The sequence below is a fragment of the Leptodactylus fuscus genome, chromosome 7 (genome assembly GCF_031893055.1).
Source record: "Leptodactylus fuscus isolate aLepFus1 chromosome 7, aLepFus1.hap2, whole genome shotgun sequence".
NCBI lineage: Eukaryota > Metazoa > Chordata > Amphibia > Anura > Leptodactylidae > Leptodactylus > Leptodactylus fuscus.
The window spans coordinates 30,129,084-30,141,810 of NC_134271.1; the positions used below are offsets into that span (position 1 = coordinate 30,129,084).

General features: G+C 44.3%; 1 protein-coding gene across 1 annotated transcript; it reads left to right on the plus strand.

Moving 5' to 3' along the window:
* The first annotated feature begins 1,466 nt into the window (after positions 1-1,466).
* WDR74 (WD repeat domain 74) lies at positions 1,467-10,069 on the plus strand. Its single transcript, XM_075280531.1, has 11 exons — positions 1,467-1,558; positions 1,692-1,798; positions 3,245-3,366; positions 3,751-3,814; positions 5,344-5,487; positions 6,919-7,020; positions 7,145-7,245; positions 7,748-7,803; positions 7,889-8,031; positions 9,203-9,259; positions 9,649-10,069. Exons 1-11 carry the CDS (start codon positions 1,501-1,503, stop codon positions 9,838-9,840), a joined length of 1,146 nt encoding a protein of 381 aa, XP_075136632.1. The 5' UTR covers positions 1,467-1,500; the 3' UTR covers positions 9,841-10,069.
* Positions 10,070-12,727: the final 2,658 nt, after the last annotated feature.

Below are 12,727 nucleotides of genomic sequence, written 5' to 3' on the forward strand. Positions count from 1 at the left end.
TCATGTAGAAATTACAAAAATATGTTTATTAAATATATCGCATTACGGCGAACAATTCTCTGCCTCTGACGAAGCCATGCTAGGGTGAAACGCGCATCGGGCATTTGGTTTTTGTCCCACTTGTGGCGTCCTGGTAGCTATCCCCTGAATGGTGTAATCTCCAACTGTCAGAATGTCTATTGGTATGTACTGAATACTACGTGTGGTTTGATCTTATGGTGTAAATATTTGGTCAATGGTGTCTATGTAGTACCTTTGAAGTAATCATTAGTTATTTGGATCAGCCACAGCAGGGGCCACTATGGGACATAATACTGTGTGCAGGGCAGGGGCCACTATGGGGAATAATAGTGTGTGCAGGGGCCACAATGGGGCATAATACTTTGTGTGCAGGGGCCACTATGGGGTATAATACTGTGTGCAGGGGCCACTATGGGGCATAATACTGTGTGCAGGGGCCACTATGGGGGATAATACTGTGTGCAGGGGCCACTATGGGGGATAATACTGTGTGCAGGGGCCACTATGGGGATAATACTGTGTGCAGGGGCCACTATGGGGATAATACTGTGTGCAGGGGTCACTATGGGGATAATACTGTGTGCAGGGGCCACTATGGGGATAATACTGTGTGCAGGGGCCACTATGGGGCATAATACTGTGTGCAGGGGCCACTATGGGGATAATACTGTGTGCAGGGGTCACTATGGGGATAATACTGTGTGCAGGGGCCACTATGGGGATAATACTGTGTGCAGGGGTCACTATGGGGATACTGTGTGCAGGGGCCACTATGGGGATAATACTGTGTGCAGGGGCCACTATGGGGTATAATACTGTGTGCAGGGGACACTATGGGGATAATACTGTGTGCAGGGGCCACTATGGGGATAATACTGTGTGCAGGGGACACTATGGGGCATAATACTGTGGGCAGGGGCCACTATGGGGATAATACTGTGTGCAGGGGCCACTATGGGACATAATACTGTGTGCAGGGGCCACTATGGGGATAATACTGTGTGCAGGGGCCACTATGGGGCATAATACTGTGGGCAGGGGCCACTATGGGGCATAATACTGTGTGCAGGGGCCACTATGGGGAATAATAGTGTGTGGGGGATATGATGCCTGTCGGTTGAGGTCTTCGGCGGGGGGAGGGTTAGTTATTCCAGAGTTTCCACCAATTTTTTTCCCACTGTAAGCACTGCCTAAAATCACCAGATTTCAATCTTCTGCCAATTTCTGACAGTCACTGGATTAGAGACTCTATGTTAGGGATTCAGCCTTACATTTCACCTATGTCATTACAATAGATAGAGTAGGCAGACTTCGCACAGTTACCATGCTGTGGTTCCTCCCTATGAATAGGATCTGCCGCAGTTGACCAGTGCTAGACCTCTCTTACACCGTGAACTACATTTCCCGTCAGCCACCTCTGCCGGCCCGGAAGTCGCGAAGCGGAAGTTTCTATCACATCCTTTCACCAGATTAGTAAATATGGCGGCGCCTGCACGCAATCACGTGTGGGTCGGTACCGAGACTGGAATCCTAAAAGGTGAGGGGATGGGACGTGTGTGATGTGGTGAGGGTCCCCGTACCTGGTTGTATGTATGTGTGTGGGGTGTGTGATCGGCGTTGTATAGGGTGTGTGCTATGTAGTCGTGATGGCTCTGCTTCACTCCTTACAGGGATAAACCTGGTGAAGAAGCAGGCCACTAACTACACGGAGGTCTCTTCTCTGACCCGGGACCAGGAGGTCAACGTCTTGTGTTTTGGAGACCCCCAGGAAACTGAGGTAAAGGGGCAGGGGGCTGCATTATGTACTACCAGTATACCCTGAGCATGACAACAGCTGGAGCGCCCCCTAGTGCATGTGTAGTCCATTACAGCGACCACCCATACAGAGGAGGAACTTGATGCTCCTGGGCCCCAGTGCAGAATTTGTAATGGGGCCCCTGCCTACCTTGTGCCATTTAGGATGGGGGTATATTTTATTTGACAGGGGAAACTTTTGGGTCCAGGGTGCACTGCTACCTCTGAACCCCCATCCCATTGCTATTCTCCATCAACCATCTTTTTTCCATGCCAGAAAGATTGCGATGTAGCACATGTATTACTGCCTACCATTGATTTGTCATTCAGGGGTGTAGGAAAGCTGGGTGACCGCTTTTGTTGGTGCTGTAGTCTCTATGCTCCACACTCACAATGACTATGCTACAAGCCGCACCATCAAAGATTGCCATGTAATATAGCCTGCATTGCAGCTAATGATACTGAATGAGGCTGTGTTGCGACCCACATGTTGCTGTGTCATTCAGACCTCCTGGATTTCTAGTGGCTGTTTTGGTGTTGACCTTTGCTAAGGCCCCACATTGCGGAAGATTTTTTGTTGAAAATTTTGCTCCTTTGTTTTTTCTTTGAGCCATAACCAAGAGCAGCTGCAAAAGGAATAAGAAATCTATAGGGCGCTCTTATACTTCTCCCTTCTGCTCAATCCACTCCTGGCTTTGGCTCAAAAAACCGCAGCAAAATCTGCAACAAAAAATGCTGCTTTTCCACATTGTGGGGGCTTCGCCTAAAGGTGGGCGTACAGATTATATTTTTAGTTGTATGGTCTATTCCGCTCAGCGATGTATAAAGACGCACATGTCTGCATCTGTTGTTGGGGCTTTCTATCACAGTACTTCATTCACAGCAGTACATGTCAGTACTTCTCTTTATATGACCTGCATGATCCTGGATCTGTTATGTGGCGTCCACAGTATGGCCGTCCGGCCGGATAGCGGTGCTAGTGTGAACACGGCATTAGTGAGTGAGACTGATCAAGATCAGACTCTCTTGCACGTACAATGTGTAATGTATGACCACTTCTCTGCAACCACAACCTTAGGTAGACATAAAAACCTGTCTGAAGGGTGGGGAAACTGCAAAATAATTCCGAATATGGATTGGAGTCGCATGCGCACATACAACACTTTATCTGAAAAAGTCAAATGAAAAGGTTTTCTCTTCTATCAGTGGAAGAATGAATCTCAAGATGTGACAGATCTGTAAATGGTGGACACTAATGGCCAATTATGTCCCCCATTGACTAATAGCAGGGGCTGTTGGTCCCGTTATGTTATCCTTTTACTAGGAGAAAAAATAGCACTGCAACTGACCGAATCTGCACCACTAATGTACACTTCTTCCTATGTAACCGGTATGTATTAACCCTCACTTCACTTCCATGTCTACGCAGGTGCTGCTGGGGTGCCGAGATGGGACTGTAAGAGTCTTCAACACAGAAAAATCCAAATTTACTGAATTTCATGAATGTAGAGGAGGAGAGGGTGTGTTTAGGGGTCTCGGTGTGCTGGACAAGTGAGTAACTACTTTGTCGGTCATTGAACCCTTGAGCTAGGGCAATTTTTCGATTTTTTTTTTTTTTTTTTTTTTTTTTTTCCTTCTTCTTCCCCCTGTTCCTGCCGTTCAAGACCTGAGTCTTTATTTTCCCACCAGCATAGCTATGTGAGGGCTTTTTTTGCAAGACAAGTTTTATTTCTTAATGGTACCATTCAATATTAGCTGTAGAAAGTGGAACTGTTGGAGGTTTGTGTTGCCTGCCGCTAGTCCCCCAGTTTTGGGGTATTGCTCCTTATTAAGTCTATACTTTAGAAGTCGGCTACATCTTCAGAGTTGTTAGCTGGATTGGGACTCTGAATACTTTGCATTGCTGATTTTTGTTAATGTTTTTGTTTTTTTTAGTGCTCTTGTGACCTGTGTAGAGTCAGGATTACTGAAGGTGTGGAAAGAAGGATCAAATGAAAATGTGAGTTGACACTATATATTGTATGTTCGACTTGGAGGGGTTCTCTGTACTTCTTCTAAGGCAGGGGTCTCAAACTCGCGGCCCGCGGGCCAACTGCCCTCGGGACGATAGTTGGCGGGCGCCGGGTGTTTAACTATGGCGGCCACCCGGGAGTCAGGCGGCCGATATAGCTGCCGGGTGTCTACTGTCACAGTAGACACCCAGCGCTAATGCCTCCAGTTGGTGCCCACACCGATCGGAGGCATTAACCCCTCAGGCGCCTAGGCCATTTTGCCGGTGATTGCCGGCGCCTGGAGCATGCTCCAGGGCCAACATCACATTGGCATGACAGCCGGGAGCCTTGTAAAGGCTACCGGCCGGTCTGCAGTGATTTTCTTTTTCAGGCTGCTCTATGCAGCCTGCAAAAGAAATGACATTTTTTTTGCAATGTATTGCAATGCATTAGCATTGTAATGCATTGTATTAGTGATCAGACCCCCTGGGGTTCAAGACCCATAGGGGGTCTAATAAATGCAAAAAGAAATTTAAAAAAGTAAAAAAAAAAAATTTAAAAAATTAAAAAGTTTTAAAAATTCAAATCACTCCCCTTTCCCTAGAACACATATAAAAGGAGTTGAATACTGTGAAAGGCATACATGTTAGATATCAGCGTGTCCGAAAATTCCCGCTCTACAAATCTATAAAAATATGTTTTTCCTGTATGGTAAACGCCGTAGTGGGGAAAAAAAGTCAAAAGTGCCAAACTGCCGTTTTTTCACTGTTTTGATAAAAATTTGAATAAAAAATGATCGAAGCAAAAGCAATTCCCCAAAATGGTATAACTAAAAAGTACACCCCGCCGCGCAAAAAAAGACGCCCTATGCATCCCCATACACAGAAGTATAAACAAGATACGGCTGTCAGAATATGGCGACTTTTAGAAAAAAAAAAAAATTGGGAAATCCTGATGCGGCCCAGTCTCACCCAGACGCTACCTGCAGCGGCCCCTGGGTAAATTGAGTTTGAGGCCCCTGTTCTAAGGGTTAAAAGTGCATAAATAAATAAAGGTAATCCTCGCTTCACCAATACCTTGGTCACTCCTGTCCTGACACCCAACAGCCCCACCCCCAATGTCTTCTTTCTAGTTCTTCGCTGTACACAGGGAATGACTAGAGGTGAACGAGTACTGTTCGGATCAGCCGAAATGAATAGAAATGAATGGATGCACCTGGTACTTCCGCTTTGACGGCGGCCGGCCGCTTAACCCCCCGCGTGCCGGCTACGTCCATTCATTTCTATGCGAGCGTGCTGTTTGGATCGGCTGATCCGAACAGTACTCGCTCATCTCTAGAAATGACCTCTCAGGCTGTGTTTGCACCAGGGGTGTAACTACTGAGGTAGCGGCTGCCACAGAGCCCAACGGGCCCCTGATGGTTTTGGGGGTTTTTTGCGTTCTTGTAACACTATATATAATCTACATACCTTATACCTCTATCACAGACACGTGTAAGAATCAGTGTAATATCTATGTATTGTTGTATGTTTATTAGCTGGAGATACAAGCTGGTCCTGGAGTAGAGAAAATGCGACTGTGCGATGCCGAGCGCCACAAAGTGGGGACTGGAGGAAAAGAAAATGACCTAAAAATCTGGGATTTGCAGAGACCAGAAGAACCAATTTTCAGAGCCAAAAATGTAAGTTCTATTAAGGCAATTGTATCAAGTATAACAAGAGGACACGATAGAAAATCAAATATTTCATATATCCGAAATATAAGGGTATGGACACTGTCCTACTGAAATTGACAATTGCAGACGCAGCTTCAATAGAGCACAGGCTGGTCCTTGCAGGAACTTATTAGGACAGGTTTGCCGCTGTCTTCTAAGCTCCCTGCTTCCCCTCTTGTTCGCAGTTTGGAGCCAAAATGTGGCCACAGTTTGCCTAGTAAGGGCCCGTTCACACGGCGGAACGGTGTCAGATCTCCATGTGGTTAGCCGCAACAGGATGCCGATGCAGTACACCAGCATCCTGCCCCTGATTAGTCCCGAGTGAATGGGACTAATCAGGAGAGAGTCTCGAGCCGCGGCTGACTCAAATCCGTGTGAAGATAGGCCATGCTGCCTCTTTTTCCCGCTACCGAGGGTCTCCCATTGAAATAAATGAGTCATTTTTGCAGGCGGATTCCACGTCAAAATCTTCCTGCAAAAAACTCAGTGTGAACATACCCTAAATCCCCTATTGTTTATTACATGTGTTAGTCAGTAATAGATCGGAGAAGAGTATTCTGTCCTGACTTCTAAGATAGTAAGGGGCTGACTAGTTTACATTACATTTTCCACGCATTTTTTTTTTTTTTTTTTAGTACTTGACATTTATAATGTAGACTTCCTATTGTAGGTCTGGGTGATTATGACCTTAATCAAAATCCCAATAAATTGACATTTTACCTCAGTTCTGATTGATGGCAGTTATTAAGGCCACGCCCTTTTAAGCTATGATTAGTTATTGGGTGCACTTATGAGATTCGTCTCGTGAGGTTTGCACTGAACATGCCTGAACTGGAACTGCTTTTATACTCCTCATACTCCAAAATGTAATGAGCGGAGACCCATGGGAGGTGACCCAACATTAAAAAACAGTGTTACTCACCTCCCCTGAGTTCCAGCACTGCTCCTGGTCCTCTTCAGGCCTCTTGGTTGATGTGTCATTGTGACACTGAGTCGCAATCGTGACTGATATCAAACTTGCATCTTTGCATCATGACGGCACTAGACTGCTGAGGCATCACAGGCCTCGGTGGTCCCTGATGTCATTCAGAAGACTGAAATAGGATAAAGAACAGCGCTGTTGGTGGGGATTTTTTTTGTTTTATGTTTGATCACATTTTTGGGGGTCTGAAGAGCTCAACAACAGTTCTGGTTCGAACATTTTCGATCCGAATATAACTGCAAGTAAAGGTTTGCCAATTCTGTAGTAACTAAACCCAAATAACTGAAAGGCCCAAAATCCCATTGATTATTCGGATTGGTGGACGGTTTCATTTCTTTTTCGATTCTTTTCCCCTCCCCAAAACCTTTGTCCATAGTATTATACGTGGCAGCCTATTCATGTGTCTTTCTCTTCAGGTGAGGAATGACTGGCTAGATCTCCGAGTACCTGTATGGATTCGGGACCTGGATTTTATCCCAGAGTCAGATAAAGTGGTTACCTGCACAAGTTATCATCAAGTGAGTGCAAAGTTTTCTAGTAACGTGAAAGTACTACTGGTTAGTACAAGATGGTATAAAACTTCCTTATAAGTCTTATTTCTCAAGTGCCTTGTTAGAATTGACATCATTTACTCCTTGATAGGTTAGACTGTATGATCCCTGCTCGCCACAAAGACGACCTGTTCTGGAAGTTCTGTTTGGTGAGGATCCATTGACTGCTTTAAGCGTCACTCCAGATGGCAGGTAAATGAACATTCATTCTGAGGACTTTTTTTTTTTTTTTTGTAGATCGTGCGCCCCATATAGGGATCTCAACGTACATTGCTTTCCCTATCAGTATCCACACAAACACAGTGAGAACATACAAACTCCTTGCAGATGTTGTTCCTGGTGGGATTCGAACCTAGGATTCCAGTGCTGTAAGGCTGCAGTGCTAACCACTGAGCCACCGTGTTCCCTTCATTCTGAGGACTTGTCACCTTTCCCAATATGTCTCCATAGCCGCATGTCTTAGAATTCCATGGTTCTCCACTGTAAGGCACCAGCACTGCAAGGAGACTTCAAGAAAGTGTTGATGATGTATCCCCCCATATTCGGGGCGAATCCCCAAACCGAAAGCGCTGGTGTGAATCCAGCCTTACATGTGTTCAGTCTTTATTACCTTATTTTTGTTTTATTTTTAACTTTTTTAAGGCTACAGTACAGTAAAATAAATGTATTAAAGTCCATGTCTTCTTCTGTACAGGTCTGTGGTGGTTGGAAGCTCACATGGTAACATGGGTGTTATTGATCTGAGGAAAGGTAAGTTCCACTTCAGTCATTGTGAGCTGTTACAGACCTTTTTTTCCCCTTTTTTTTTAAAATTTTAGAATCTCTTTATTTCCAGGTCGCCTGCTGTGTGCCCTTAAGGGTAATGCGGGCTCTGTGCGCTCCATCCAGTGTCACAAGTCTATGCCTGTGGTGGCCACCTGCGGGTTGGACAGATTCATGAGGCTTCATAGCTTAAATGACAAGAAGTTGTTACATAAGGTGAGTGTTTAAATATTATCTTTAGTTTATAATGCAAACAAATAGAACTATGAGTTGGGGAGTGGGACACAGTGCAAACGCTCTTGTTGTATTTCCACAAAATTGAGGTTTACAACCCACAGTGCGGGTCTTTGTGTTGTGGGTTGTGTACTTGTATTCTTTTAAAGGGATCCTATCATTAAAACTCAATTTTTTTGTGACTAACACGTAGGAATAAAATAAGAGAGGCTATTCTTCTCCTACCTTTAGATGTCTTCTCTGCACCGCCATTCGGTATAAATCCCGATTTTCGTTGGTATGCAAATGAGTTCTCTAACAGCACTGGGGACGGGCCCCAGCGCTCAAACAGCACTGGAGGTGTCCCCAATGCTGCGAGAGAGCTCTCCAGCGACGTCACAGTATTGTAAGCAGCCATTTTCTTGTGGCGAGCGGGCATGCGCAGTCAGCTTGGCCCGAGGCCTAGAAGTTTGAAGCCAGCGACGGAAGACGACGCATGAAGAGGACGTTCCTGAAGAAGATGGAGGCGTCGCTGGAGAGTTCTCTCGCAGTATGGGGGACACCCCCAGTGCTGCGAGAGAACTCTTTTGCATACTGCCGAAAACCAGGATTTATACCAAACGGCGTCGCGGAGAAGACAACGAAAGGTAGGAATAGAATAGCCTTTCTTAAGACTATTCCTATGTGTTAGTCACAAAAAATCGAGTTTTAATGATAGACTCTTAAAGGGATCCTAACACTCATAAAAGAATACAAGGCTGTAAGGTTCACTTCAGTTAGGGGTACATATTCATAGCTTCATTTCGGGGTACTGATTGATAACGTCATAGCTTCAGTTAGGAATACAAATACCATAAAAAATGACTGACAAAATATTTGGGAACCACCACAACAGAAACTTTAAGGACCGCATTATAAACAGTGGGGTCTGTCCTATGACCAATCCAACACCGCAGTTTTTTTCCATACTTCTGTACTAATAGTGGAATAGAGAAGTGATGCGTCTGCACAGTATTACATGGGCAGCTGTGCACTGTACTGTATCTTCTGTAAGGGCTAGTGGCTTTCTTGTAGTATGTACCATATATTGGTACAGTATTTACCCTAATGTAAGATGGTAACCTCAAGCTTTTGACACTGTTGTTTTTATTGTTCACCCCTTCCCCTTCTTCAGATATATTTAAAGTCACGGCTAAACTGTCTGCTATTAACGTCACAAGACAAGTGGGAGGTAAGCTTTCCAATCTGCAAATTTTAAGTGAAAAAAAGAACATTTTTAAGTCCTAGATGCTTTTGCTTAAACTTATTTTGGTGCAATCCTTTTTTTTTTTTTCATCGAATAAACTAATACATGAAAAATCTGGACCATATATCGCTCGCATTTCACAGGCTGAATCTGGTCCAGAGACCAGGACTCCTTCCAGCCATGCTAGGAGATCTTGTGTCCTCATCGCTCTACTGTCCTCCACTATATACAGTACAGGACAGTGGACATTCACCTCAAAATCAGCCAAATTCCGCCATGTTACAGGGAAACTCATATACTGTTATGTCAAAGTGTTGTATCTGTCTGGTGCTGGAAGAATATCCTGGTAACAATTGTTTTTCTTGAATCTGAAGGAAGAGGCGTCGACCCCCATTGCAGAAGAGGAAGTGAAAGAGGAAGAGGAGGATGAGGTCTGGAACAACATGGAAACAGTTGACGACAAAACCAGCTCCAAAAAGAGAAAAGAAGCCCAGGAGGTGAATGTGGAGGATGGAGCAACAGAAAACACAACGAAAAAGAAGAAGAAAAAGAAGAAAGTTATTTAATTTTTATCAGACTTATCATTTTATACTTTCCTGATAAGCGGCGCCCAATGCAGCAGGTTTTTTACATCATGTTCTAGACAATATCACCACAGATTTCTGATCAGCACCATTGCAGTGACTACAGCAGCACCAAACCTGTAACTGCGGGATATCAACTGAGCCTGCATATTGTCACATGGCCCATTACTGTGACAATGTACATAAATCTATAATACAAGGGATTGATTGTATAGGCCTCTCTGTGTTGCTCCTATTCTTTTTAGACTGGTATTTATCCTGTGGGGTATTGCTATGCCATGTGGCAAAGTCACCTTGAATTGCTGCAGATCTGTAGTAAGTACAGGTGAAGGATGTTGTTACAATTTGATAATGTGCTTTGCCTGTACTGCACAAGGATCAGTTTGGGGGTTTGCAATGGCATTCTCAGCTGCGTGGCATCAAAACTGACGCTGGGTTCACACCTGAAGGGTTTCCGTTCCAAGGTCTGCTTGGGGATCCGAAGGAAACGTAACCTGCTTAGAAATCAGTTACCCTAAGGCAACACGGTGGCTCAGTGGTTAACATTGTAGCCTTGCAGCGCTGGAATCCTGGGTTTGAATCCCACCAGGAACAACATCTGCAAGGAGTTTGTATGTTCTCCCTGTGTTTGTGTGGATTTCCGCCCATTCTACAAAGACGTACTGATAGGGGGAAAAATGTACATTGGGCTCACAATCTACAAAAAAAAAAAAAGCGCGGTTACCCGTGGACTCAATAGATATAATGGAGTCTGCATGAAAACTTGCAAAGAGAAAAATCTTGCTTGCAGGACCTTTCTCGCTGCCTTTTTTTTAAAAGTGGGGATGGAAACCTGGAACAGAATGCAGGTGTAGGTGTGAACCTAGGCTTAGCCGTAGGGTTTGTGCTTACATGGCAGGCTTGTACATGGATACTGTTCAGCAGGCTACTATAAGGAATGCATCCAGTATTTTTAAGTCAAATTTCTATGGGACGGCGGAGAGCATCATTGTCTCTGCTTCATATCAAAAGGATGTGGCCTAGTGCTCTCATGGTGCAGATTCTTGCATAACTAATACATGGTAAATGAGACTGAGTTTTGTACGTGTAATGGATGAAAAAATACTGGAGGGCGAGTTACTTTATCTTGCACCCTCTGTACAGCTGCAAAATTATTCGCTAGATATCCGAAACCAAAAGTCTGTTCAATCACACAATGTGAAATTGCCCACGTTGATTTTTATTTATATTTTTTTCAATTTTGCTTCCAAGCCATCCCATTTCATACAAACTGTACCTTCTCCGATAAGGATTGCTGATCTTTGAGCACCTAAAACCAAAATTCAGTGGTATGCAAGTAGAGGGGAGTGATGTGTAAATTGTTCAAGGTGAAACGTTGGGTCAGAATTACCCGGCCCTAACCTTGTGCGGGTAACTGGCTTTAAAAAGTTGCACAAACCCATTACTGCACAAAAATTAGTGAATTGTGTAAATTATTGGTCAAGACTACCCCAACTCTTTCCTATTTACCAAGGCTGACATTGAATAACTGGTCGCTGGGTTATCTTAGGCCAAGCTTATGTTTTTCATAAGGTGATTATAGAATATTCATCCCATGTTAAGATGCGCGTTCAGCCCTAGTGAGCTGTAAAGGTAATGAAGAACATGTCATTACATCTAGTGCTTATGCCTTGATCTTAAGAAAAGCTGAGTGCTAGACATGTACAATGTTCTTCTGCTGACCGCACACAGCCGCTGAGGGGTGTCATCTGCTGCCACTTGAGACACGTGTAGGTCACAGGGCAAAGCAGGCAAATGAGTGATTTAGGATGGTTGTTTTAAAGGGAGACGGATTATAAGGATTAACCAGTAAGTAATAACACCGGATAAAAATATTATCTCTATGCTAAATGTAGAGGAGGGCGCGTAAACTTATCCTGCAAGTTCCTAGATCTCACAAGATCATGGCTGGCTTTCCTTATTATTCTGTGTACTTTTTGGTACATGGGAAGAATATGCAAATCTGACTTCCATGATGTAATTAGGAAGCCAGTGCCTCAAGTATGCACACCAATAGAGGGCGCTCACTGAGAATGTGCAAGTCTATCTTCCATGATGTAATTAGGAAGACAGAGTCTCAGTCAAGCAAACCAATAGAGGCCGCTCCCTTTAACATAATGCCGACCTTCTCAGAGGCCTTTGTTTGCAATGATGTTGGGATTTTACCAGGTAATGAGATACATTGGTATATATAGGGCATTACCATGTTATTGCCACTTTCCTCTCTGTAGTGATCTACCCCTATTTGTAAGAAGATGTACACGAATGAGAAGGGAGACTGCAACTTCTCAGGCTAAGTACACATCAGTGCAAGGCCAGACTGTGGGCCCCATAGACTTTAGTGGGGTCCGCCATGTTTTTATGGAGAAATCGGTGGAGAGAGAAGCCCTAAACTTGAATGTGAACTTGGCCTACAGCTCAGCTACAGGATAGATAGTATGGTTGATCTACACCCCCCCCCCCTCAATTAAAGGAAGTCTAGTATCACCCACAAGTATATTCAATTTCACAGAGCACATTACAGTGATAAACATCATATCTGTTATGTAGGTCACTTTTGTAGATTGGCTCAACCTTCACTGCATGGACAGGCGATGGTATGGGTTTGAGTTGCAAGAGTTGAAGGTCCGCCCCCATTGCACCAGCTGCCTTATTTGCATAAAACTTTAACATTGTGTTTCACGAAATCTACAAATGTGCCCGATGTGACAAAGTATGATGTTCAGCACGGTAATCTTCAAGTATCTTGTTTTAGTTTTTCACCATTTTCCAAATATCTTCTTATTGCCAAAGACTAGGAACAGGAACGTTGCCACTATTGTATTCTGTC